The sequence below is a fragment of the Panthera tigris genome, chromosome C1 (genome assembly GCF_018350195.1).
Source record: "Panthera tigris isolate Pti1 chromosome C1, P.tigris_Pti1_mat1.1, whole genome shotgun sequence".
NCBI lineage: Eukaryota > Metazoa > Chordata > Mammalia > Carnivora > Felidae > Panthera > Panthera tigris.
In genome coordinates, this window is record NC_056667.1 from 78926653 (window position 1) to 78954037 (window position 27385).

The 27385-nt window shown below is 45.6% G+C and overlaps 1 protein-coding gene across 4 annotated transcripts in view; it reads right to left on the reverse strand.

Annotated features, from left to right (window-relative positions):
- The window catches only part of BCAR3 (BCAR3 adaptor protein, NSP family member), a 208721-nt gene that overhangs the window by 88201 nt on the left and 93135 nt on the right, over nucleotides 1-27385 (reverse strand). For 2 of the 4 annotated variants that reach the window (XM_042997925.1, XM_042997924.1), the window contains exon 2: nucleotides 17654-17984. In XM_042997925.1, coding sequence (XP_042853859.1) covers nucleotides 17654-17970 — 317 coding nt within the window. In that variant the 5' untranslated portion in view covers nucleotides 17971-17984. Of the gene's footprint in view, nucleotides 1-17653; nucleotides 17985-23865; nucleotides 23984-24798; nucleotides 24880-25600; nucleotides 25762-27385 lie in introns of those variants that run through there. The other 2 variants (XM_042997922.1, XM_042997921.1) reach the window with 2 other exon arrangements.

Consider the following 27385-nt stretch of genomic DNA (forward strand, 5'->3'; position numbering starts at 1 on the left):
TAAAGAAACTATATGAAACACAGCACAGAGAGAAAAGGTGACAGAAAATATAAAAGAGATGTTGAAGGTAGAATGGGAAGGTTAATTACATTTAACCTGAACTCTACAAGAAGAAAATCCGAGAGAAAGAGCAATAGTCAGGGAAATAAATAATGATGGGAAATCTTCAAAATAAATGAAAGATACCCATTCTCAGATTCAGGCATCCCGGTGCATCCTAAGCAGTATAAACAAAAACAAAGTCTCACCTACACACATTGCAATGAAAACACAGACCGTCAAGAACAGAGAGAAGATGGTGAAAGCATCTGGAGAGCAAAGGAAGGTTTTGCCCTCAGAGCAATGACGATGAGGCTGACAGCCTGTTTTCATCAGCCGTAGAGGAAAGAGAGGAGCTCAAAATTTTCTGCCCAGTGAAACTACCAAGTATAAGGGTGAAGAAAGACAATATTAGATAAATGAAAGCAGAGAACACCGTTTAGGAAGAATGAAATGGATGCCCAAAGAACAGCCTAAGATCTAAGAATGAGTGTTGCCCAAAGTAACTAGTAAACATATAGGTAGCTCCAAACCAGCACTAGTGGGATAAAATGAGATGAATATATAATTTGTGGAGGTAAAAAAATATATATATAAAGTGCTGGCAAAGATGTGGAGAAGTTGGAACCCATATGCATGGTTGGTAGGAATGTCAATGGTACCACTGCTAGGAAAAACAGTGTGGAGGTTCCTTTAAAAATTCAAAATAGAACTGCAGTATGATCCAGCAATTCCACTTCTGCGTAGACACCCAGGAGGACTAAAAGAAGGATTTCGAAGAGATATTTGTGCACACATGTTCTCAGCAGCATTATTCACAGAAGGCAAAATGTGGAAGCAACCCAAGCATCCGCTGACGGAAGAGTGGATAGACAAGATGTTGTATACAGATACAGTGGAATATTACGGGGCCTTGAAAAGGAAGGGGATTCGGACACCTGCTCCAACAGGGAGAAACCTTGAGGGCTTTATGCTAAGTGAAGTAAGCCAGTCATAAAAGGACAAATACTGTATAGTATTACTTATATGAGGTGCCTAGAGTAATCAAATTCACAGAGGCAGAAAGAACAAAGTGGTTACCAGGACCTGGGGTGAGAAGATGGGGAGTTGTTTCAAGGGTACAGAGTTTCCATTTTGCAAGATAAAAAGAGTTGGGGAGACTGGTTGCACAACAATGTGAATGTACTTAATATTATTCATTAACTCATTACTCATTAACTGTACACTTAAAAATGGCTAAGATGATAAAATTTATATTATGTGCATTTTACCACAATTTTTTAAAAAAAGACAAACTAAAATATAGGACAACAATGGCATATAAGCCAAGTGGAAGGCCACAGCCGGGGCTAGTGTTCTAAGGTCCTGTATTGTTCAGAAAGAAGTACTGTTTTACTTTATCTTTTATAAAGTAATTATATTTTAAAAGTAACCATTAAATGAATAGTAGAGTATTTATTTTTAATTTTTTAAAATATTTTGTAGGGGTGCCTGGGTGGCTCAGTTGGTTAAGTGGCCGACTTTGGCTCAGGTCATGATCTCATGGTTCATGGGTTTGAGCCCCGCGTCGGGCTCTGTGCTGACAGCTCGGAGCCTGGAACCTGCTTCAGATTCTGTGTCTCCCTCTCTCTGCCCCTCCTCCGCTCACACTCTGTCTGTCTCCAAAATAAATAAACGTTAAAAAATATTTTTTTTATACTATCCAAATAGTACATTTGGATATAATAAAAGTGATATTTTGAAGGAAATGTGTAGCTATAATGCTTATTTTTAGGAAAAAAAAGACCGAAACTAATTAAGTATCCAGCTTAAGTAAAAAGAGTAAACACAAATAGAACAGAGATTTAAAAAAAGGTGGGGGGGAGAGAAATTAAATATAAAACAATGACACAACAGGGAAGCAACAAATAAAGCCTTGTTTTTGGAAAGCTTAATAAAATAAACCTCTGACAGATGTAATCCCTGGGGAAAAGAGAGAAGGCACAAAACGATATAGGAATGACGAGGGAGCACAGTAAGAGAACACTATGAACACCTTTATGCCAATAAATTTTAAAACTGAGCGAAAATGAGCAAATTCCTAGAAAATACTAAAACAGACTCAAAAAAGAAACAGAAAACTGAATATAGCCATTTAAAAAAACTCAATCAGTTCAATATCTTCCCACAGGCCTAGGTGGTTATACTATGTAGCAAGCTCTGTCAAACTTTGGAATTATTTGTTACTTGAAAATGATATAAAAGCTTCAAGAGGGGTGCCTGGGTGGCTCAGTCGGTTAAGCATCCAACTCTTGATTTTGGCTCAGGACACGATCAAGCTCTGTGTCAGGCTCCGCAATGACAGCGTGGAACCTGCTTGAGATTCTCTCCCTCTCTCATCCCAAAATAAACAAACTTTAAAAACAAGAGAGAAAAGGCATAAGAAGTGAAAAGGAGAACAGAACTGTCACGATTCACAAATGCTCAGTGTCTACATTAGAACACAAAGAATCCACACAGACCCTATAAAGTAGGGCAAAGTTCCCGAAACACTGCAAAATCTTCTACTTACAACTTAATGAGGGTACGGACTAGAAGGCTTGTATGTCTGGGTTGGAGTTCTTGCTTTGTGGGTGTTCATTCATCACAAATAAATTCATTCCTAGAACACTTAACTGAAATGCAAGACAAAGAGATGAGTGGGACCCGGTGGGTTGAATCTCTGTTTACCTAAAGTGGCGGGGCCAAGGAGATCTACTGGTTTACCACTCTCAACCAACTCATGACCAGGGCATGTCACACAATCAGGGGAGGTGAAGCCAACAACTGGGACCAAGTATGCCCTCCATTGGCAACTTGATGGCTGCAGCCTGTTCCTATATGGGTATGGCCTTAGAATCTAGAGCCATCACCCTCCCTTCTCTATCAGGAAGAGTCATCAACATTTCAGAATCTTAGTTGGAGTGAAGGGGGTACAGAAGGATTGAAGGAAGGAAGAGACAGCAATAGGTTTTAAGTCTACTGAGAGTTTGTGTCCACTGGACAATATTCCTTACTAGATCATGTTCTTTTAGGTAAGATTAATATGTGGGACAGTCTAGCACTCTCATATTTTATTCGATGATATCCATGGTGTTAAGCCTTGCTAATCTCACCAGCCTCATCTCCTCACCTTGCTCCTGATGCTCCAGTAACTCCAAACTGTTTGGAATTCCCTGAACCTAAAGGCCTGGAGTCCCCACTGTCTTCCCATTCATTTCCACCTTCCCTGACCACTCTTCCCCTTGCCTCCCAGAGCTCAAAGAAGAACATCTCCCCAGCACTTCTTTTTCATTCATTATAAAACTTTATAACAAATAATTATAATTCAATACAATATGTGTACTCCTGTCCATCTCCCTTACCGGGCTATGAGCTCACAGAGAAGAGGGACCATATTTCATCTTATTCATCTTTGTTTTTTTTAATGTTTATTTTTGAGAGAGAGAGAGAGCGAGAGCATGCACGCACACACGAGAGCAGGGGAGGGGCAGAGAGAGAGGGAGACAAAGAATTCAAAGCAGGCTCTAGGCTCTGAGCTATCAGCACAGAGCCTGATGTGCGGCCTGAACCCACAAGGCGTGAGATCATGACCCAAGCCAAAGTCAGATGTTCAACCGACTGAGCCACCCAGGCACCCCTATTTTATTCACCTTTGTATCCCCAAGGCAGAGTTGCTCCATAAATGTCAGTTTGAGTGAATGAATGAACGAGTGTGAATTTGTGTGTGTCCAAAAGACCTCCACCCCAACTTTCCCTTTGTCACACTCCCTGGGTTCACCAAGAGATTAACAACATTGGAAGGAGACAGGGAATGAGAGAGAAATGTTGTTTTTGAGAAATAGGCCTCCGCAGTAAGGAGATAATTTAGCCACAGGCCTGTGACTGAACCGTGGCGGCCTCAGATAGAACCCCCTCAGCAACAGACCGTCACTGCTGTTCGGGCAGTGCCTGGCTTCTCAGCCCCACTGAGACCAGAAGTTTTCAAAGTGACACTGAGAGGCTGGCTGCTCCTGCTGAAAATGAATCTCTCTGGATATGTTTGAAATGTCATGTTTGAAGTTCATTAGGGAGATCACCAAATGGACAGAGAGTTTACTACAGGGCCATTTCCATTGGTTTCTGGGAAAATGAGAAGAAATGGATGCTTGAAAGATGGCTGGCCTGGCGAGTAGAGATGTAGGTCCCGGAAAAATATCCACCGAGATGTGATTTGATGGACAGGTTCTTTACTGATGCTGGGAATCCCATGAAAGTCCCCTGCCTTTCTTACACTAGGCAGGGGCATATTATGTATACAGCCTTTGCTAACTTAAAAAGGGATGCAGCTTTAAAAACAGAGAACTGCAACACTTCTAGATGTGCACTCAATATATTTTGTTTCATCACCTTGCAAAATAAATGAGAAGAGATTCACTCCCCCACATCTCGCAATGTATTTATTGACCTTATTTGTTAACATAGGCTTCACTAGGAGTCGACAGGATTAAGGTTGGTGCGTATTTCCTATTTTCCTCCCAGGGTTAATATATGACATGAGAAGTTCCTTTTCACTAATACACAAAACCTTAGGGATATTCTTTAAGGATTAAACCAAAAGATATGCTTTGGAGTAAAGGAGTGGCCTCGACAGAAGTTCACTGGACTGTACTGGGGGAATTCATCTTCTATTTCTGGTTGTCTAGAGCTAAAAACAATTCACCAGATATGTGATCTGGGCAGCCAAGTGTGACCACTTCCCTTCATCTGAATATTAAACTTTAGTTAATGCTCCTAAAATCACATTAGCTTCTTTGATGACCATAGCACACTGCTGACTCATTCTGAGGCTGCACTTATCCAAATCCTGCAATATTTCTCATATGTGACTATTAAGCCAAATCCCATACTTTGACTTTGCTGAATTCTAGTGCAAGTCACTAGAGTCTTTTCTTTTAAATATTTTTGAGAGAGAGAATGTGAGTGTGGAAGAGTGTGGAAGGGGCAGAGAGAGAGAGGGTGACAGAGGATCTGAAGCAGGCTTCACACTGACAGCAGAGAGCCCAACGCAGGGCTCAAACCCACAAACTGCCAGATCGTGACCTGAGCCTAAGTCGGATGCTCAACCGACTGAGCCACCCCGGTGCCCCAAGCCTCTCACTAGAGTCTTATGCAATTAGATTTGGTCTATTCTTTCAAAATGCCATGATCTTTTTTGGACCTCATTTGTGTCATTTTGACATATTCTTCTAAGATTCACGTCACTCCCCAGTGTGATCTTTATGTCCATATTACCGTATAAACAGTTTTTAAAAAACTAGCTAGAGTAGGCAGAGCGAGACGTGGGTCAATTAGGACACAGTCCACAGCACGCTTCATGTACTACCATCTGGCCTGCCTCTCACCTGAAGGATATCACCAGTGATTGGCATTTGCTCACACACCTTCTCAAGCTTCCTCTATAGGAACGAAATTAATCTGGTCTGACTTGCTTTTGGCAAAGCCCTAATACGCTAACGGTCGATGTTTCCTCCAGCAAGTATGCAAAAATCATTGTCCAGTCTTTTTACAGTATTTCCTGAGATCAGTTCAATCTTATTTTACAGGTTTCTATTGTCTCTCTAGTTCCTTTCTTGAAAATTAAGATATTCATCTGCATCTTTGCTGTAGCTTGTTACGCCTACACTCCTCCAAAGTTGGTCTGCATTGGCGTGGACCTTGAGGTGCCTGCATCGTCTTGGCCTTGGGCCCCCTCGGTCTTCTTGGGCCTTGGAGCTTCACCTCATCTGGTGGCATCAGAGCCCCTTGCCATGGCCTCTTCTACTCCAGCTGGGAATTCTCTTCCTTTACATGGATCCTACCCTTTCCAATCAGGGAAATCATTTCCTTGACAGAAAAAATGCAAGCCAAACAGCAGCTCAGCAGTTTGGTTTCTCTCACCTCCCCCTCTTTGGTTTCATTGTTCCAACCATAACTTCTGAAAGCCCTTTTTGTTACCCTTAGCATTTTTCACAATCCTCTGCTCACTCTGCACTGTTTCTTTTACAACCCAGAGCCACCTTCTGATGTGGTCCTTGGTTGCATAGGTGGCATGGCCCAACCTTTCTTTGGTCTGGGTCCAAGGCCAGGACAGCACAAGAGCAAGCAGGCAGGCCCTGGGGGAAGGATTATCTAGAAAGTACAACTTCCAATCACCCAGTCAAGGAGAAAAAATAATGTGATACCTGGAAACATGTTAAGGTCAGAGGCCAAGAAAAGCAGAAGAGAACTAGGGAGTGATATGAAGGGCTATACCATGGATAAGAAGCTGGGTCAGCAGCAAAGAAGGTGGACATAACAGATGCTGAGGAGGTCAGATGGTTCAAAAGGGGCATCCCTTTCTCCTGTGGCTTTGAACTCCTCACACGGACGCAGTCGCTGGCCTGCCTTTAGAGCTCTACCACCCATTACAAGGCCAGGCACACAGTCGATGTTCAACGTACCTGAGGATGAATTCATCAGAATGGCCCTGGCTCATCCCACCACATAGGGGGATCCTGTAAACCAGTGAGTCCAGCTGGAGACAGTCCTGCATGCACATCCCTAAACCAAGAACAACCTGGATGGTCACATACCTCATCCTCCTTCGAGCAGTGTTGAGCACGCTATTTCTGGTTGTCCTCAACTGTGTTTCCCTTTCAGAGCCTCAGGCCATGGGATCCTCTTTATCATTTCCTTCAACTTTGAGAATCTTTCTTCTTAGAGCCCAGGTTGGGGCGGGGGGGGGGGGGGGGGGGGGGGCGGGGGGATTACTGTAGATGAGGACACATTTCCCTTCCTGGCTATCAGAGATTCTAAGGCCTGAGTACATTTAAAGGTCCTGCTTCTTCCACTTTGCCAGCCAATTCCTGCTTTTGTGAGTCAGTTTCTACCTCATTGGAAAATACAGCAATGCCCGATTAATGTGTGCATGACATATAAGAATGGCAGTGAAACCACCTCCTCAGGCAGATTTCCTAATCATGTTAAAACAGCATCATTTAAATATCCTACATATTCTACTCTGGTAAGTCTATACAGGAATCCAAGACTAATACAAAGCAGTACTAGTTGATAAAAATTTGACACGGTGATAGATTACCCTGTACTCAGCAGAATTCTAGTGACAGCATTAAGCTAAAAGCTATAGTTCACATCTTAACTTGGCAGCAGTCAGTCAAACTGAGTAGAGTAAGAATAAGAAACACCATATCAAGGCCAGTACGTCTCTTGGCAGGCAGAGAGGATGGCATCAGTGACTCATCAGACTTCAGGCTGTCTAAGCCCCAACACAGCACTTTTGATAAAAGCAGATGCTTTGTTTGGCTGGTGACTCTTCGCCCTTCCTCACTCCATCCACACCACCCCCAGCTATTCTTCATCTCCTTCTGAAACGATGTGTGTTTGCAAAAGCTTCTTCTCAACTAATTCAAAGGAAGAATAAAAGTGGTATGGTTTTGAGATGATGTCCCCAGGACCTCTAAGAAGAAAGCCTTCACCGAGCCAAAGAGACAGAACACACGCTCTCTACCTGCCTTCCAGGCCAGGCAGCCGCCTCAAGGTTGCTGCTCACCCAAACGGTGGAAAAGCAGCCGTCACCCCTCAGGCAAAGCCTGCATGTCAACCACAGTCATATATTTACCTTCTCTGTCCATAGAGTCATCAGAGAACATGTGGGACCCGGTGGGGAAGGAAGTGCAGGAGCGTGATCACCATGCTGCTGACACAGGCTCACAGGGAAGGTGGCCCTGGGGCATGTCTGCTTTAATTAAAAATGTTTTATAAAAAGACTCAAGTAATGAAAAGATGTGTTTTGTTTTACTACATGCTTAAAAGATTAGATCTTTTCCTATTGAATTTTGTCTCTCATTCTAATTTTCATGTTTATTTATTTTTGAGAGAGAGAGAGAGACAGTGTGAGGCAGAGAGAGAGGGAGACACAGATGTGAAGCAGGCTCCAGGCTCTGAGCTGTCAGCACAGAGCCTGACACAGGGCTCAAACCCACAAACCGTGAGATCATGACCCGAGCCGAAGTCAGATACTTAACCTACTGAGCCACCTAGGGGCCCCTGTCTCTCGTTCTAAAAAGAAAAACCTTCCTTCGAACAGCACCCCTGTGCAACTCCAGCCTTGCTTCTCTGCTCCCCACCAAAGCCAGCCTATGCAAAGTCAGCCTCCACGGCTGACCCCTTGGAACAGATATGCCAGGGATCCTCAGGGCTGGGTCCCAGGGTTCCTTCCCTTCATGCTGTACCCAGCTCTCTCCCTTGGGGAGGACATCCCTTTCCATGGCTTTAATTTCACTTCTATGCAGACTCTCCTGACTGTATAACTTTGAGCATGGATCTCTCTCCAGAGCTCCAGGCTTATAACACTGACTGGTTAACACCACCACTTGACATGCATGCATCTCGAACTTAGCACACCCCAAAGAGAAGTCTCAATTCTCAGCCATCCACCAAACAAAAAGCAGTCCAACAAAGGAAGCCCTGTTCCCCTCCCAGTCTTTCCCATCTCAGTAAATGGCCCCACCTCACACACCAGCTGCCGGAGCCATGCCTGGTGGTCCCCCTCCCTCACCCCACATCATCAAAACCTCACAGAGTCCCGTAGACTCTACCCACCAAATAGATCTTGAATCCACCCCCTCTCACCTTTTCCACCACTATCCCAGCACAGACCTCTACCTGCTCCCTGTACTTTTGCAGCCGCTTCCTGTCCCCTTCTCCAGAGACCAAGTGATCTTCTAAAAATTGAATCAGATCACATTATTCCCTTACTTAAAACCCTTTAAAGGCTCCCCTTCGCCCTCAGGAGAAAATCTAAATTCCTTACACCAAGGTCTAGGTCAGTGCCATCCAATAGAAATACAATGTGAAAACCATATGTAATTTTTTTTTTTTTTTACAACACCTGGCACTCATCACAAGTACACTCTTTAATCCCCTTCACCTATTTCACCCATCCCGCCACCTACCTCCCCCTTGGGTACCATCAGTGTGTTCTCTATAGATAAGAGTCTGCTTCTTGGTTTCTCTCTTTTTTCTCCTTTCCTCATTTGTTTCTTAGATTCCTCAGGTAAGTGAAATCATATGGTATTTGTCTTTCTCTCACTGACCTATTTCACTTAACATAATACTCTCTAGCTTCATCCATGTTGTTGCAAATGGCAAGATTTCATTCTTTTTGATGGAGTGTGTATGTGTGTGTATATTTATATATACGTGTGTGTGTGTATGTGTGTATGTATATGTATATATATACACACACATATACATCTTTATCCATTCATATGAAAACACACGTAATTTTAAATTTTCTAGTAGCCAATTGAGAAGAAATAGGTGAAATTAATTTCAATATCTTGTTTAACATAATACTTAAATACCATTTTAACACATAGTAACATAATCAATATTAATCAAGTATTTTACATTCCCCTTTTATATTAAATCTTCAAATGTTCCCTCCCACAGAGAGGCCTTCCCTCCACGCAATCGAAGGAGCTCTGGGCTCTCTGATATTCCCTTCCTTGCATCTCCTCATTTTGTGGTTATGTATTTTTTTTATTAAAAAATTTTTCTTAACGTTTATTTATTTTTGAGAGAGAGAGAGAGAGAGACCCAGTAAAGAGTGAGCATGAGAGCACAAGCAGAGGGGCAGAGAGAGAAGGAGACACAAAATCTGAAGCAGGCTCCAGACTCTGAGCTGTCAGCACACAGCCCGACGCAGAGCTTGAACACATGAACTGTGAGATCATGACCTGAGCCGAAGGTGGATGCTTAACCGGCTGAGTCACCCAGGCACCCCAATGTGGTTATGTATTTATTGATGCATTTGTTTGCATGCCCTCTAAACTGGGCACAGCGTAAGGACAGGACCCACATGTATTTCATTCTCCGTGGGTACTTGGTACCTAGCATAGTGCCTGGCACAAAGTAAGCTCAATAAACATTTACCAAAGAATAAATAGCTAAGACACTAATATTAAGCACAAGGACAGGCAGGAAAGGGCTGGTCCAGCGCACTGAAGACAGGCCCCGTTTTGTGTCTTAATACAATGGTGTGCTGATCTTTTAGTGCAGCGTGAGGCTGTCATACCTTTAAGCATGAATGGTGGCCAAAGCACACTGCTATAGGGCAGCTCAGGGCAGACCCAGAGAGAGGGATTCCAGCCAGACACCATCAACATGTGGGAAACTTTCTCCCACAGAAGCCTCAGGCATTGAACGTGATCTCAGGTTACACACAAGGATTAGGGGCCTCCAGGAGGAAGGACAGATGGATGGAAACCTACATCTGAGCCCCTTCTTCATGCCAGGTTCTGTGCTAGGCACCCCCACGTGGGATTCTATTTGACCTCATAGCTACCCTTTGAGGACGTAGACAATCAGAAAGGTAAAGTAACTTACACAAGGTCACAAAGCTACTGGGTCTGGTTGCCGGAATCAGTGTCAAGGTCTCTAGCAGCATTCTTTGATATCCATGACTATGTCAACATCCCAGTAAAGGCATCGGCGGCCTTCAAGGTCAGGTGTCACACAGCAGAGTTGGGGCAGGAGAAGAATAAAGTGCTCGTGATGAGGTGGGAGCTGACAGCAAGGACGTGACCTCCTCCACCCAGACTCCCAGGAAGGCGGTGCCAGGCTCAAGTGCGGAAGTCAGAGCTCTGCCATTTGGTGCAGCCTTCATATTTAGTAACCAGTGAACCTTCACAGCACTCCTCAGAGGGAGGTATTTTCACCCCCATTTTATAGTTCAGAACTTGCCCCAGTTCACACACCTAATAAATGGAAAAACAAGGATCTGAATGGAGACGTCTGGGTTAAGAGCCTGGTATTTTCTCCTCCTCTCCATGGAAGGAGTTATTTTAGCTTTGGTTACTATGTCTGCAGGTGCATCTGGGAATCACAGACAGTCCTGCCTGCACAAATGCTGGGTCAGTTATGTCAGGTTTCTCAGACTTCTGTAATTTTTATTTAAAATATTTTTAATGTTTTATTTTTGAGAGAGTTAGAGACAAGGCATGAGCAGAGGAGGGGCAGAGAGAGAGGGAGACACAGAATCTGAAGCAGGCTCCAGGCTGCAAGCTGTCAGCACAGAGCCCAACACGGGGCTCAAACCCACAAACTGTGAGATCATGACCCGAGCCAAAGTTGGACACTTAACCGACTGAGCCACCCAGATGCCCCAGACTTCTGTAATTTTTAAATAAGGGCACAATCCTTAAAACAAAAATGCCATGTGCTGTTTTTGGGACCTCTAAGAAGAGAGAGCTTGAAATTCTGCATCCAACCCTCCAGTTACCCTCTTGGGGACCGGCTGCATGCTGGCAGCATCACAGAGCCATGAGCGGCAGGGCGGCTGCAGCCTGCCAGCTTATGGGTCCTGGGGCTCCAGCACAAGCCCTGCAAAGGCATCTCCTTCCCATCAACAATAACAATGACCTCTCCAGCCTGTTATCCTCTGGCCAGGCTGCGAAGGCCAAATCCACATGTGATAAGAACACGAATCATTTGTAACTGCACAGCACCTCCTGTTTACAATAGGCTGCTACGTATACTGAAAGGTGTGAAAAACTCTCACAGTTTCTGACTCTCAGAAGACTAAAACCTGGCCTTTCTCAAACAGCATACAAGAGGCCTAAGCAACCATGATTTGTAGGCCCTGGGGGCAGGGGCAGAGAAGATACGGAGCAGCATCATTAAACAAAGACTGCTTTGTGTAATACTCTGATCATCTTCTTGATTGTGGTTTGCACTCAGTTAAAAAAAAAAAAAATCCTTCAGTTTTCCCCAGAAGAACAGCTGAGAATGCACAGATCCCAGGCTTTCGGTTCAAATCATCCCTGTCAGTAGACGACGGAGGACCACTGTGGGCAGTTGGCGGACCCACAGGCATTTCCCCGTGCCTGGGCTCTCTCAACCCTGGGGACGATGGTGGTGGTGGTGGTTGGGGGGGGGGGGGAGTGTGCAAGATGCCCAGCAGGGGCTGAGCTCACCTCTGACCCAGCTGTTCCTGGCTCACCACACCAGGGACCACCGGGGCCTGGGCATGCACCGGTCCTTGGAATTCACTACCCCATCCACAACAGCTGCATCCAAACACCAAGGAACATTTCAAAATGTTAGTAAAAGCCAACTTGAAATTTTAAAAGGAAAAATTCAACACAGGGACTATAACTTTCCTGGAGACATTCTTGGCCATTAAGCGACTGTCACTCTGCTAACTCAATAAATGCATCTTCTATTAAATAGAATCTATAATCTAGTAGATAGCCTTTTTCAACTCTAAACCCAACTTTTCCTCTGTGCACGAAAAGCTTCCAATTTGCAGAGAGGAGACATGCCCATATGTAAATAAAATGCACATATTTGCATGTGGACCTTTGCATTATAGGTCCTTCTGGTCAACTATGAGCTAAAGGCTGATTTCTTTTCATGTCTGGGGAAACATCTTGCTTTGTGAAGGAGAAAGCAGTAGTTCTAGAACTCGGTGGTTCTCAAGAGGAACAAATGAAATAAATGTTCCAGGTGAGGGCAATGACATAGCCCAGAATTAGATATTTAAATCAGTGTTTGGAGAAGAGTCTGCACAGATCCTATGCCTTACACTTTGCTTCCACTTTAAAGAGCAGCCGCTGGAACATGGTACGTTACTTACTGCCTGGGAAAGCATACTGGATTTTAATTTGGGATAATTCTGCAGACTTTCTGGCCCCCATCAGTTAAAACACTTGTGACTAGTCAGTCAGCTCCACTCATGCAAACTAATGAAACATCACATTGTCCCACCACATGCTCCCACAGCACAAGGGGCAGAAGGAATTAGGCACTCGGCAGCTGTTCCCAGGAATGCATGCCTCCACGTACCCACAGGCAGGAAGCAGACCCCGAACGGTCTCCCAGAGCTGATCCTTCAGCTATCCTGACAACACAGCTCAACAACAGGAACCAGTCTCCTCCGAGCCCAAGGAAGGTCCCAGATTCAAATAAAAATTCATCCTTGAAGATAAGTGAATCAAAGGGACATCAGTCAAACAACGCTAGTGTCGAGAGGAAATCCTGTCTGCAGACCTCTCTGGGAAGCCTCACTCTGCCTGCAGAACAAAGGCTTCTTCTGTGACATCAAGCAGCAGGTTTAAGAGCAGCCTGGCTTCTCGTTTTGGCCACCTTTCAAAACCACAAGTACATCCAAGGGCAGCCAAGACAACAACAAAGCCAAGAGATACGGTCTCCAAATGAGGGGAGACCCACTCTCCCTTCTAGGCCTGCCTTCTGCCTGGCTCTTGGTGGCCAAGAGTCCATTTCCCAAGGTGGGTGTCCAAGGTGCTGGGTTCAGACTCTGGGGGCTGAAGTTTTCCATGCAAGAGGACAGCTCAGAAGACACCCACAGCCAGTGCCAACCTTCTTGGGAGGCTGTGGAGTACAGTGTCTGAGGAAGACCCTACAGTACTGTCTGGGTTCTAAGCCCAGCTCAGTTACCCACTAGGGTCTGATCTTAGGAGCCTCAACATCCCTGAACCACTTTCTTGACTGTGAATGATAATAACAATGCTGTCGCTCAGGATGAAATCTGCCATGTCTCTCACACAGGGTTATCATGTTTATACAGGATGATTTATGGACATAGCCTTGAAGATATTTTAAACCTATAAAATGTAAGAGATAATAATTCATGTGCATAGGACTCATGTTGATAAGAAAGCTTCACACTACACATTTTTAGGTCAAAGGGGAGACTTCCTCTGCTTTGCCTACGGTCTTCCACAAGGTGGATGTTCAATTAATACGCAATTAAAATACAAGTGACTTTTTCATGATAAATAAGCTAAATGTATTTGTTAGGAAACTACCAAACTTGCAATTTATCAGAATATTTTACAAGACAAAAAGGTGTTGTCTGGCAGGTTTCCCAGGGGTATACATGACAAGGGGGTCTGGGCTTCCTCTTATGGTCCCATTATCATCATGCCCACACCAAACAGGACAAAATGGAAGGTTTTCAGACTTGACATCTGGGCAAGTCACTGTCAGCTGAAATTAACCTTTGAATTTGGTATGGAAAGTAACAAGGCCAAAAAAGTTTACCTGAAAGAAGATCCGCCACCCCCCCCCCCCCGCCCCGCCCACACAAATCAATAATCTTGTTAAAAGTAGACCTAACTAGTCTCACCCCTGGAGTCAGAGATCCAAAACTCTTAACTTGAAAATACACATGGCTCCCAGCTTCCAGTGGTGAGTGAGCAAGAGTGCTGAGTGGTTGGTGTTTTCTTAGCACCAGAGTCGTAAGAGCTGAGTTAGGAACAGAAATGCTGTTTCTCCCTCATGGCATTCAGTTGAGGCACTTTAGGCAACCCCTGTCTCTGGAGCCCCAGACTTTCATTCACACTGTTTGTCCCTAGCTTTTCATATGCACAAATTTGGTGGATCTTGTGGCTTGTTCCAAAAAGGAACTGAGGCAGCTAATAATCTTAGTAGGAATATTTAAAAGGATGAAAATAACACAAGGTACTTTGAACTCCTCAAAATTGGGAACCCCTCAAGATAGTTTTTAAAGTGCATTAAGGGGGTGCCCGGGTGGTTTGGTCGGGTAAGCATCTGACTTAGGCTCAGGTCATGAAATCATGGTTCATGTGTTCAAGCTTAGCGTCAGCCTCTGTGCTGACAGCTCAGAGCCTGGAGCCTCTGCCTGTTCTCTCTCTTTGTCTTTCTTTCTCTCAAAAATAAACATTTAAAGAAAAGCGTGTTAAGTGAACCAAATATAGGGGCATCTGGTTGGCTCAGTTAGTAAAGCATGTGACTCTTGATCTTTGGGTTGTGAGTTCGAGCCCCATGTTGGGGGTAGAGTTTACTCAAAAAAATAAGTCAACAAATAAATAAAAAAATAAAAATAAGTAAACAAAATCTATTAATAAGACTGAGGAGCAGGAGACTAGGACTTATGATCCTTTGACATGACCTTCTCACTCAGGAGAATTCTGAAGGTGATGTGTTTGTTACTTCCTGTATTCACCTTTAACAATAAGATATTTTAAGTTAAGGGGAAAAGATGTGAATTTAGATGAATGATAAACAAACCTCGTTAAGTCTTCCACAGCCCAGACTTCAAACTTAGGACTTGCACCCACCGCCTGATAAGATCTTTTACAGAGATCTGACCTCTGTCCAAGTCATTTTCAAATCAAAAAGCTTTGAACTCCTGGCAGGTTGTCAACTTGGGCCTTGGGTGTTTATCAAGAACTTCCTCAAGATAGAAAGGGTGACTCCATCGCCACCCCCAGCTGCCCGGAGATTCCCTCTTGGAAGAGCTGGCACCCAGCCAGGACCTTAGAACTTCAAGGAATGAGTTGGTGAATCGTCTCCATATGGTACACAGTAGATATGTAGCTCACTACAGAGTTTCACTTAATAAATAAAAAGTGGCTACAGTAAGTTCAGGAATAGTTGGTTCTGACTCCACCTTGTGCGGCCTGGTATTTAGTGTTTGCTTCTGGCTGGCCGGGAGCTCTTTTTCTTTGCTGCCTCCTAACCCTTGCGAGAGGGAGCAGTGATTTCTCCGCTTCTTCATCCCCAGCTGTTAGATGCCAGTGGTGCGATGCGAACAATACTGTACACAGGTGTGCACCCCCCACTGACCTGTGCCGTCCATGGGCCGTCTGCTGGCTCCTCTGAGCTGGGAGGTCACCCACCTACATTTTGCAGAGCAGGTGCAGGGCTTTCTAAGCCCCATGACACCCTGGGAGAACCTTCTGAGCTGATGTCAGAAACATTTCAGAGCTCTCCAACACTCTCTACACAGAATACCTGGGCCTCCACTTATTTTCTTCTTATACTACTGCAATTATGCAACTAAAACTAATTCTGAACTCTTGCCTGTCTAGCTCTCTCCCAAAATCTGTACAGTCTTCCTCTCAGCTTGCTACACTCCAGCCACAGGCCACACCAGCTTCATTTTGGGTTTTTTCAAACATGAAACACTTGCTCTACCCCCAGTCCTTTGCACTGCTCTCCCTATGCCTGGAACCACCTTCCTCTGGTTCTTCCCATGGCTGCCTTCTCTCATCACGCAGGTCTTAGCTTAAATATCATCTCCTCAGAGACCTGTCCACTGTATAAAGATACAAGCCCAATAAATCTTCAGTATATCACTATTTCCTCTATAGCACTCAATATAATCTGCAATTAACTTATTTATTACCTGGGTCCTTCACTCAATATTAGCTCTGGGAATATACCATCTCAGATGCCCTACTGCTGTCCTGTTAGTTCACATATTTCCTTACCCTGTAAAAGGGCAAGAGCAGATTGCTGGAATGATTTGGCTGCCAGAATGTCTTCAAGGTCGGACCAGCCCTCCAGTTAAGATACTAAGAGGGATGGGGCAGAATTTTCCTGGTGAGGCACTGGTTACAAAATCAATGTACTCTAATCAACCTAGGTGCTCAATATATAGACACTGAACAAAGAAATGAGCTAGGATCCAAGTGGCTGTCTGTGATACAAGGTTGGACAAAAAGAGACACCAAGAGATACAACAGAAGGAACCAGCTCCTTCTCTGCCCGACAATATCACAGGGTGCTGATCTTCCCCAATAGGAAAAGAAGGGCAGTTTCTAAACCAGCTCTAACAAGCAGAAACCAATCACAGCCAGGCCCAATACAAATCCTGACAAGAAGTTTTTACAACCATAAAGCTTATTTACCCAGATCCCTAGTGGATAGGAGAAATCAATCCTTGTTCTAAAGTATTCTGAAGCTGACCTGATGATGCATCCGCACCAAATTTTATTTCAGCATGTTGGAGATGCAGGTTCTAATTTATAGACATCTTGGCATCTCTACAGAATTGGATGGACATAGTTCAGAAGTTGACATTATAATAAAAAAAAATACTTGTGCTTCGTTCTGAGGGACTTTGTGATACACAGGAAGTTGACTTTAGAAATCTCTCACATACTGGATAGTAAGAAATGGTTACTTTTTTTAGGTGTTATAGTTTTTTATATTATGTTGTGTTTTTTAACAATAAGAGTACTTATCTTTGAAAGGCATATACCAAAATATTTACGATAAAATAAGAGCTGAAATTTACTTCAGAATAATAGCAAAGGAAGGAATGTGGGCAGGAGAACAGAAAAAGCAGGACTGGTCATGAAGCCGGGTGGTGGGTCCTTGGGAATTAAACTATTTGCTCTACTCTGTATAGCTGACATATTCCCTAATGGAAAGGCTTTTGGTTTTTGGTTTTTTTTTTTTTTTTTTTTTTTTTTGAGCTTATTTATTTATTTGTGGGGGGTGGAAAGGGGCGGAGGGAGAGGGAGGGAGGGAGGGAGGGAGGGAGGGAGGGAGGGAGGGAGAGAGGGAGAGGGAGAGGGAGAGGGAGAGGGAGAGAGAGAGAGAGAGAGAGAGAGAGAGAGAGAATCCCAAGCAGGCTCCACACTGTCGCCACAGAGCCCAACATGGGGCTCAAACTCACAAATTTTGAGTGAAGAGTTGGACCATTAACTAACTGAGGCACCCAGGCAACTTAGATTTTTTTTTTTTTTTAAGTCCCTTAAAGACAAGTCATTTTCACTTGTGGAATTAAATAAGTCACCTGAAGGTGAAGGTTTCGCCTTTCCGGTCTTGCAGGGGTTGCTCCTGGATAATAGCCGGGGTCACCGGAGAGTTCTGCCGCGGTGACTTGGAATGGGGCAGGGTCCCCACGTGACTGAAGTTATCGCAGGACCTGATGGGAGGAGGGGCCTTTTTCTTCCGTGGAAGGGTGCCGTGTATAGACACGTCTTGATAGGCATCAGTGTGATGCTCAGCAGGAGGGGACTTGCTGCTCAGAAGGTCCATGGATGAGGCCAGGGGGAACTGGTGATTCACCGGCATGTTTCTGGGAAGGCTCACAAATTTTCCGGCAGCCATGATTCTCAGCTTCTCTAAGGGGGAAAGAAAAGAGCGAAGGCATGAATCTTAGATAATCACAAGAACTGACTTCCTACTCACAAAAGGAAATGGAAATGTACCGTTAAACAAAAGAACACGTTCACGGAGCATTAGAAGACAAACAGTGAATGGCATCACTAGTGAAATCTAATACAAATGGGAAGTTTACTCATGCCCCTATTTTGATCCTACAGAGGAATGCTCCTGGGTTGGCAGCAGATCCGCCAATGGAAAAGGGCAAGCAAGTTTCAGAGACTCTAGGGGCACATGAGCCACTTTCTTATTTCAGATGACTGAAGCTGATGGAAAAGCATGACTGACAAAAAAGAAGACTATGGAGGAAGTACTCAAAGTTTCAATATAAGTGCATCAGAGAACACACTATAAATGTTAGATAAGTGGTTCACGTCTTTCCACCACCCTGTAAATGATAAGAACAGGTGGAGATTATTGGAATTCCTCAGCTGCTAGAACGCCTCCAGTGCCAGACCAGCCCCTCAGTTGTGCTACCCAGGGCAACGGGGCAGAATTTTTCCGGCAAAGACCTGGTGCTTACAAATAAATCAATGTACTCTAATTAACGAAGACGGGCCAGGGTCAGGGGTTAGGAGGTGGGTCACTCCTCCATACATTAGTGGGCTCAGCTGCAGAGGAAAGCCACTAGGGTGAGGGATCCGTGTACATTGTCCCCCAGAGGGGTCAGGAATCTGCCTGCCACCAGCAGGGTTAAGCAATACGCATGGTGCCTGTATAGTCAAGGAAGAATGGGAAGGGAGAGAAATAAGAAAGAGGGGGTGGGGAGCACACGGAAAGAAAAGGAAAATGTGTACTAGGTCGTATGCAAAACTAGACCCAACAATTATTCCCAGCTGTGACCACTAGCAGAAATGTTCACCCTGAGCCAGAGTCAGCACCCACTCACCTCCCCCCAAAAATCACACTATACTTTTGACCTAAGTCAAATTCTATAAGACATTTTTAAGGCTAATACATAGAGGGAAGGAAACACAAGCCTGAGTAAAAATTAGAACTAGGCTCTGGAGACACTGAGGATCCAGAATCAGTCCCACCAGCCATGATACCAGACTAGTCTGGACAACACAGCAGCATAGCTAAGCCTGTTGCACTGTCTTCTCCAAGGCTGCGGAGCAGAACATTCCTTTGCTCTGCCGTCTGTTCCAAAGCCCTGCAGCCCCATTGCTTACAGAGCACCCTTCCTGCTACAAAGAGGACAGCTCAGAGTGAAAATCAGCACTTAATAGTAACACTGCTGTCAGTTCCACTAAGGAACTGGAGACTTGGGACATGGCTTCTCCACGACCACTAAGAAGAACAATGCTCTCCAGAAGCTCACATTGTAGCAGGCAGAACTGGGTTAAAGACAGCGCAAGGGAAATAAACCATCGAGGACATGAACAGTCCAACAGAGAAACATACAAGTTGTGGGGGCTGGATAGGAGGAAATCCTTCACTCAAGGTATATAATCCTAACCTTGTCCTCAGTTTTTTCCCAAACCTGGTAATTCTGGGGCTTGTCTGCTCCATGTCTAACCGTGACCACACAGAAGGCCTGGCTCACGGCGGGTGCAGAACAATAGGGCTGTGAGTCCCCGCATGGGCTTCTCCTGGGTCTGGCCAGTACCTGGCACACTGTCAGCACTTACTCAATGTTAGTCATAATTACTTAAAAAGAAATCCAGACTCCCTGACCCTCCCTGCCTGACCACCAGTGACGTAAGCCCAGTAGGATTCCCTCACCCTATACACAACACTGCCCCCCACAGTTGTAAATGCTTGCCTGCCCAAGCCGTCAGCACCTTCTTCATAGAGGCCTACATCATTTCAAAGTACCTTCTAGGGAGGCCCAGAGCACCCCACAGAACCTCTTTCTGTGCAAAGGGCCACAGTGATGATCAACAATTTGCAGGTCATTATGATGGGCTAAAGTTGCCCTGGCTCCAGTGTTTCTGGCAGCCTGTTTCCTCTCTGCTTACCCAAGATCTAGATTTCAAAATTGGGCCAAATGCTCTAGAATGCCCTCCAGCCAGTTCCCCATACCTCAGTTTATTCTCTGAATCAAGGGTTAACACTTGCCCTTCCTATTCTCAACAGTTAAGTGCCTTCTCCATATGAGAGGCTCAGAGAAACAATGATGTTTATAAGTCCCAATCCCTATGAACCCTAAGAATCCTAGAACTCATCAATAGGGACCCTTCAAATGCTGGAGGGAAGAACAATTTGAACAAAAGGACTCGAGGAGGGCAACGCTGGAGATGTGGAGAGGAAGTATTCTGGAGGGATTTTGAAAGGTAGAAAATTGTAAGGAAAAGCCTTCCAAAAGGATGCTGTAACAGCAAATGCATAAAGGCAAGGAAGTGCCCCCACAGGCTCACAAACCGCAAGTTGGGCTATGTGGCTCACGTGGAGAAGTCAGGAAGCATTTCCTAGGAGCACCCAGCGTGGGAACAGATGGTGAAGTCTTGAAAGTCGTGTCGAGGGGTCTGGACTGGGCTGTCGGTGCTAGGGAAGATCTGGAAGGGAGGGACAGAAGCCAGTCCATGCCCAGGGAGGTAGCTGTGGTAATTATGGAAAGGAAAGAAGGGAGGCAGTCCGGTCAGGCTGATGGCAACAAGCCAGCAGGGAAAGATGAAGTACCCTGACCTGGGGCAGTGCCCAGGGAAAAGAGGGACTGAGGGAAGAATGAGGAGCTCCTGGCCCCTGGCAGGGAGGACGAGGGCCACAGCCTTGGCGGGATGGTGTGGTGCTGTAACAGGCTGAGTTGTGCAGGAGAGGACTCCCGCAGGAGGGAGGCTAACAAGCTCACCACTGAGCTGCTGCGTGTGAGGAAGCCATGACATGGTTCAGTCGAGGAGGTGAGATATTGGTATGCACAGCTAGGAGCCAGGACAGGATGTAGATTTTTAAGAATCATCAACATAAAGGGAATATTTAAACCTGAGAGCAGATCCCTTAGCTTGTAATTATCAGCTGTGATAACAGATGTGAAAGTACCTCTTAAACTGTCAGGAACCATACAATATCCATGAATTATATCCCTGCTCTCTCTCAACATGGCTGCTTCAAGCCCAAAAGGCCCAAAGCAAGGGCTGAGCTCTGAAAACCTGAAGTCGTGGTCCTCAAGCTGGCTGCACATAAGAGTCCTCTGAGAAGCTTTTAAAATCCTGACACCCGAGCTGTGACCCAGACCAATGAAATCAGAACCTCAGTAGGTAGGACCCTGGCATCATTCTTTTGAAAGCCACCGGTACTGTCCAATGTGGAGCCAGGGTTGAGAGCCACTGGATAAGCGAGTCTCTTTGGTACAGAGCAAACTTAACACTCAGATTTGTTACCTAAGGAACAGAACAGAATAACAATGAGGAGGGGTCAGTCAACAGAAGCATCAATTCATTCATGCATTCAACACACACAGTATGGAGGGTCTCTGTGGCAGGCACTGTGCTTGGTATTGGGGACAGTGTCAAACAACTGTCCTCATGAGGTTACTACTCTATGATGGAAGCAGACAGGAAGTACCAACCACATGTCCTGGTGATTCCCAGTGCTATGGGAGCACAGAGAGTGGGAACCAGGGTCTAGACTCATCTAGTGGCCAGGAAAGGCTTCCCTGAGGATGGGATGTTGACCTGAATGATGTCAAGAAGAGTCTAATAACTGGAAGGAGAAGATGAGCTAAGTTGAAAACTCCAGAGAATTCTCAGCAGCAAATTGGAAATATGTAAGCCAGGCTCCTCTCTACAACCCACTGCCTCTAAATTGGGACTCTTCCCCATTAAAATACAGGCCTGCCCTATGTGTAGTCACTTGGAAAAACTGGCTCAACGCCAGGCCCTATGTCAAGCTTGAATCAGCCTAAGGGTGGTGGAGGTGGGCCCAGACCACAGACAGCACTTCCAAAAAATATAACTAAAAGTGTGGCAGAGGACCGAAGGGGTAACTATAGGTAGAAGGAACTCATTTACAACCTTTTTGGTCCTTGTACTTCCTACTTGAGCTTTATCTGCTTTTAATTTTTCCAGACCTCAGGAACCCAGGGCAAATCCAAGGGATAGAAGTACATGGTGTGTAGTCGGAATCTAGGTTCAAGGTAAGTACTTTTCATTTTGAGAACAAAGCCACTTACTACATTTGACCTCACTAGGCAGAATCCCAGCGTGTTATATGTAGGTGGGATCTCAGAGAATCAAGTCCCTTCCCTTTTCCAGATAAGCGAAGTAAATGTTCATTCATTCAATATATATTGTCTGGACGCTTACAATGTACCAGGGATAAGGACATAATAAACCAGATGAGCTCCTGCTCTCATGGAGGCTACATTGTGATGGGGGGGGGGGGAGGGCAGTAAGGGTCCAGTCAACACAGACCAGAACACAAACTAGGTAACATCCTAGCTGTCAGTGTCCCAGGGAACACAAACCAGGATGAAATGATAAAACATACTGGTTGGGATGTAGGGTTATTTTAGATTAGGGTGGTCTGGGAGGGCTTCTCTGAAGAGGTTCTTTGAAAAAAGAGATGACACCAATCAAGAGAAGATGGGCAGGGAGTTCTAGGCAGGGGACTGGGCAGATGCAAACGCCCTGAGGTGGGAATATGTGGTTGGAAAAGGATAGTAAAGACTAAACCCAAATCTCCATTTTCTGGCTCCCAGATTTTCCTTTCTTAGAGATGTTTGAATCAATGCTCCTATTCATTCTGTACTTCTTATGTACTATTTGATTTTTTAAAAAATCAAACATGGTAGGGGCGCCTGGGTGGCTCAGTTGGTTAAGCGTCCGACTTCAGCTCAGGTCACGACCTCACGGTCCGTGAGTTCAAGCCCCGCGTCCGGCTCTGGGCTGATGGCTCAGAGCCTGGAGCCTGCTTCTGGTTCTGTGTCTCCCTCTCTCTCTGCCCCTACCCTGTTCATGCTCTGTTTCTCTCTGTCTCAAAAATAAATAAACGTTAAAAAAAAATTTTAAAAAAAATCAAACATGGTATAGTTCAGAACCTAGGCTTTGAAGTAAGACATTCAGAGGATCAAATCCCTACTCTGCCATTTACTTATTAGCTGTATGGCCTGGGACAAATCAGCCAACCTCTTTGACAGTTTCTCATTTGTACAAATGGGTTAAAAATACCTCTTTCATGGGGTTGTCCTGAAAAATAAATGCGATCACGTATGGAAACCCCTGGACATACAGCAAGCATTCAATAAATGGTAGGTCTCTTTGGAGCAGGTCAGGGAGCAGGTCTGTCTTGCTTATCACTATATTCCTTTTACAAAGAGAGTTCACTAAAGAAGTCACTGCTTCTGGTCACAGCCAGGAAGGATGAAGAAGGAAATGTTTTACCTCTAAGCAATAGATATAAACACACCAAACCAGGTAGGACATAGATGCAGACACACACAGGCGCACCAAATGAGCCTACATGCTCATGGGTTTGAAAGAAAAGCCCAGGTGAGACTTTGGCCATCTGACGTCACCTCTCTCTACTATGCAGGTAAATAGACACTGTGTCCGACTCAGTCTAATGTCAGACCTTGAAATGTATACAAAGGTCAAAGATTCTGTATCTTGATATGAAAAAATGAGACCTCAGTGAATGTTCAGAGCTGAAATCTCAGTAGGGACAAGAGTGAGCTTGACAAACTCCCAACATATGTGCTACCTTCCTGGTGCTACACAGCCAGTGGCTGTGCTTTGAAATGCTTGTGAACAGAGCAGCCCAAGTCACTTGCTTTACAACGATGTCTTGAAGAAACTGATGATCATGTGCAAATCAATGCAGAAACAGGCAGCCCTCTTGTTTGGAGTTTTCCAGTTTATTTCTGAAATGAGCTATTTCCAAGTTAAACGTATCGATGGTCACCTGCTGTGGGCGTTAAAAACTTTCTATCATATTTTAAACTCTGGAAATGTAACTGCTCCTGCTGTCCAATTATGACCACAACAGAGAAGTTTTCGTTTGGATACGTAGTTTTATATCTCTGCAGAATGCAACAGGAAAAGGAGTTAGAACCGCTGCACATTAAAAAATTGGCTCATGCACTTAGAATGAAGTTTTTCTTTGGTTTAGAAATTAAGAGGATCCCCCCCCCCCAAAAAAAGAAAGAAATTAAGAGGATCCCTGTTTTCAAAGTAAATTTATGAAGTCTGGCCAAATGATTGAAGTATGAATAATTCTTCCATGGATTGTATTTCAAGCAACACAGCCTAGAATTTACATGATCAAGTTCTTAAGATTAGCATTCATTTGACAAGCAGTCCTTTCTATATGAATAGGAGATTGAGATCTTAGTCATTCTGGAAATGCCAGCCTTCTCAGCAGAGGCTTAGAGAAAGCTGGAGTCAAGGAGGTGAAGGAGGCCCTGGCATGGCAAACGCTTTACATTACGCTGCATACATTCCCTTGCACACCCCCATACAAGGGATCGGCCTGTGGTTTCCCCACTATTAACTTGGCAGATCCGCCCCACGCTCTGCAGAACCCCCTCTCCCAGCACCGAGGCCTCCCCTTCCTCCGCCTGGCCTCAGTCCTTGGCAACAGGCAGGGAGATTATCCGCTCCCAAACTGACCTTCCCTCCGCCAATGTATTTTCCTGGGACAGATCTGTGTGTAGCCTTGGGAGATAAATGTCAAGGTTTAAAAGAATCTCAGAATGCTTGGCTCCACTTTCTATCTTAGATAATGGCTTTAGGGGAAAGCAGACACGGAGATTCGGCAACCGGTCTTTCCCCTTCGCACCTTTCTTCAAGAGAGTTAATACCCAAATCAGGGTTTCCCGCCCCAGCCACGACCCACCGTGTTGCCCACGAACTCTTCGCCTTGCCAGCTGCTTCGAGCCCACTCGACCGCTCCCAGACAAGTGTCTACACCTGATCAAACTTTTAAAGTGGTGGCGGCCGCTGCCCCTAGGGAAAAGGGCTGAGCTCTAACCTCTTCCCGTCGCGTCCACCGTCCCTCCCTTCACCTCCCCTTCCCTCCGCTCCCCTCCCCGACGCAGAAGGAGCAGCACAACCAACTATTCATTCTTTCTCAACAAAGGGCGAGAAGGAGGGGGGTGTTGTCAACAGTTACACTGCGGGCTCCTTCGCTTTCTTTGCAAACTTTCCTAGAAATGAGTGGAGAAACTTGCCTCCTGCAAGCCCAGGGCTTCCAGCGGAGCCCCTTGGTCCTCGCGTTCCCCCCACCCCACCCCCGCCCCCGAGCCCCGAAGAGTGGGACGGGACGAGACGGGGAAGGGCGGCCACCTGAGCAACCGGGACGGGCAGAGGCGGGGGGTCGGGGGAGGCCAGCGCCCGGGCAGATACTGCTCAAGAGCAAAAAGCAGAGATAGATGCTCGCCGCACGTAGCTGAGCGCCACTTCTCGGGATTCTCGGGAATCCCAGCCAGTTCCGAGGGCGCCGAGGGCGCAAGCCGGATCCCCACTTCGGCCACTCCCGCCCCCCAAAGGCCAGCTCTGCCGGGGGCAGGGGGAGCGCTGCCTCAACTTTGCCTCTAAGTTTCTCCAACAAACTTCCCAGACCGTCCTCCCAGGGGACGCGGCGGCGGCGGAGCCCCAGGAGAAACAGCACCCCCGCGGGGCGCGCGGCACAGACTCACCTCCCCGCGCGGCGCTCGGTGCCCCGACTCTCCCCGGCTGGGGCTCAGACGCGCCGCTCGGCGGGCCCCACGCCGCGGCTGCTCCCCGAGCACCGGCCGCTCATGGTCGGCGGGGCGCGCCCGCAGAGAAGCCCGCGCGCGGCTAGCCTGTGCGCCGGACGGCTCCGGCAGCTCCCGCTCCGGCCCGGCCCCGGCCCCGGCGGCTGCAGGCGCGGCTCTGAGCCCGCGGCGCGCGCTCCGGCCCTCAACTGGTGATTTGCGGCGTCGCGGCCCCACCCCGGCGAGCGGATTCGCGCGGCCTCGCGGAACCCCCCGCGACATTTACATGCGGTGACCCCGCCAAGCCCTCCTCTGCCCTGGTTTTAGAGTTCGGTTCTCGTAGCTTCCCAAGAAGCCAGTCTTGAAGTGTGGATTGGCCACTTCCAGGCTGTACCCCTCCCGAAAGACAACGCTTCCGATTCCACTCCTCCCCCTTCCCCGCGTTATTTAATTACCCAGCAGATCGGCTTTGCTGTCTGCGGACACCTGGCTGGCTTTCAGTTTAAAGGGCTTTGATGAGACAAAGATTCAGGTAACCACAAATAACCAAACCGTTGAACAGGCTAATCAATCACACCCACCTGGACAAATTGAAAGCAAAGTGGGGAGTGGAATTAGCACTTCAGTACTAGGTGGCTCAGTGGGGCGAAAAAAATTGGAGGTCTTAACACTATCAGATATCAAGACCTATTATAAAGCTATAGAAATAGTAACTGGCAACAAGAATAGACAAACCGACCAATAAAATAGAGTCAGGAAGCAGATCTATGTTAAATGGCCACAATTCATGTCAGAGATACTGTTGTGATGTGCTGAGAAAAGACTATGTCTTTTCAGTAAATGATGCTGGATCAGCTGAACATTCACATGCAGAGAAAGGAAGAATCTTGACCCCTACCTCACACCATGCCAAAGAAAAAAAGCAATTCCAGATGGATTTTAAATCTGAATGTGAAAGATAAAATATTAAATTCAAGGTAAAAAATCAAAAAAACATCTTCATGACCTCGAGGTAGGCAGACTTCCTAAACACATATAGTACTAACTATAAAGGAAAAAATTCATCATTGGACAACATTAAAATTAAGAACTCCTGTTCCTCAAGACACCATTAGTGAATAGTCAAACCACAAAGGGAGAAAAGATCATTGCAACCCATGTATCCAATAAAAGACTTGTATACAGAATCTACAAAGAACACTTACAAATCAGAAAAAGAGGGCAGGATATCCAACTGAAAATAGGCAGAATTTTTGAATAGCATTTCTTAAAAGGGGGGGGGGGTGATAAACAGGCATTTCTCAAAACAAAACAATAAACATATGGAAAGGTTCTCCATTATTAATCACCCCCAAAATGAAAACTGAAGTTGCAATGTCTCACTTTACACTGCCCAGAATGGCTAAAATTGGAGAACTTTGTATAACACTTTACAGACCTAGGTGGTATTATCTACTAAAACTAAATTAACATGTAGCCTGTGACCCAGCAATTCTATCCTTAGGGATCTTGTCTACTGAACAGAGAGGTATACACATACTCACCAAAAGACATGTTCAAAGATGTTTATAGCATCTCTCTTTATAACAGCCCCAAAGAAACAACCCAACTGTCCACCATTGGAAGAGAAGATAAACTGTGAAATACTATACAGGAATAACGACTACCTCTATACTCAACAAGATGCATGATTCTCACAAATATAATGTTGAGTGAAAGAAGATGAACACAAATGGGTACATGTTA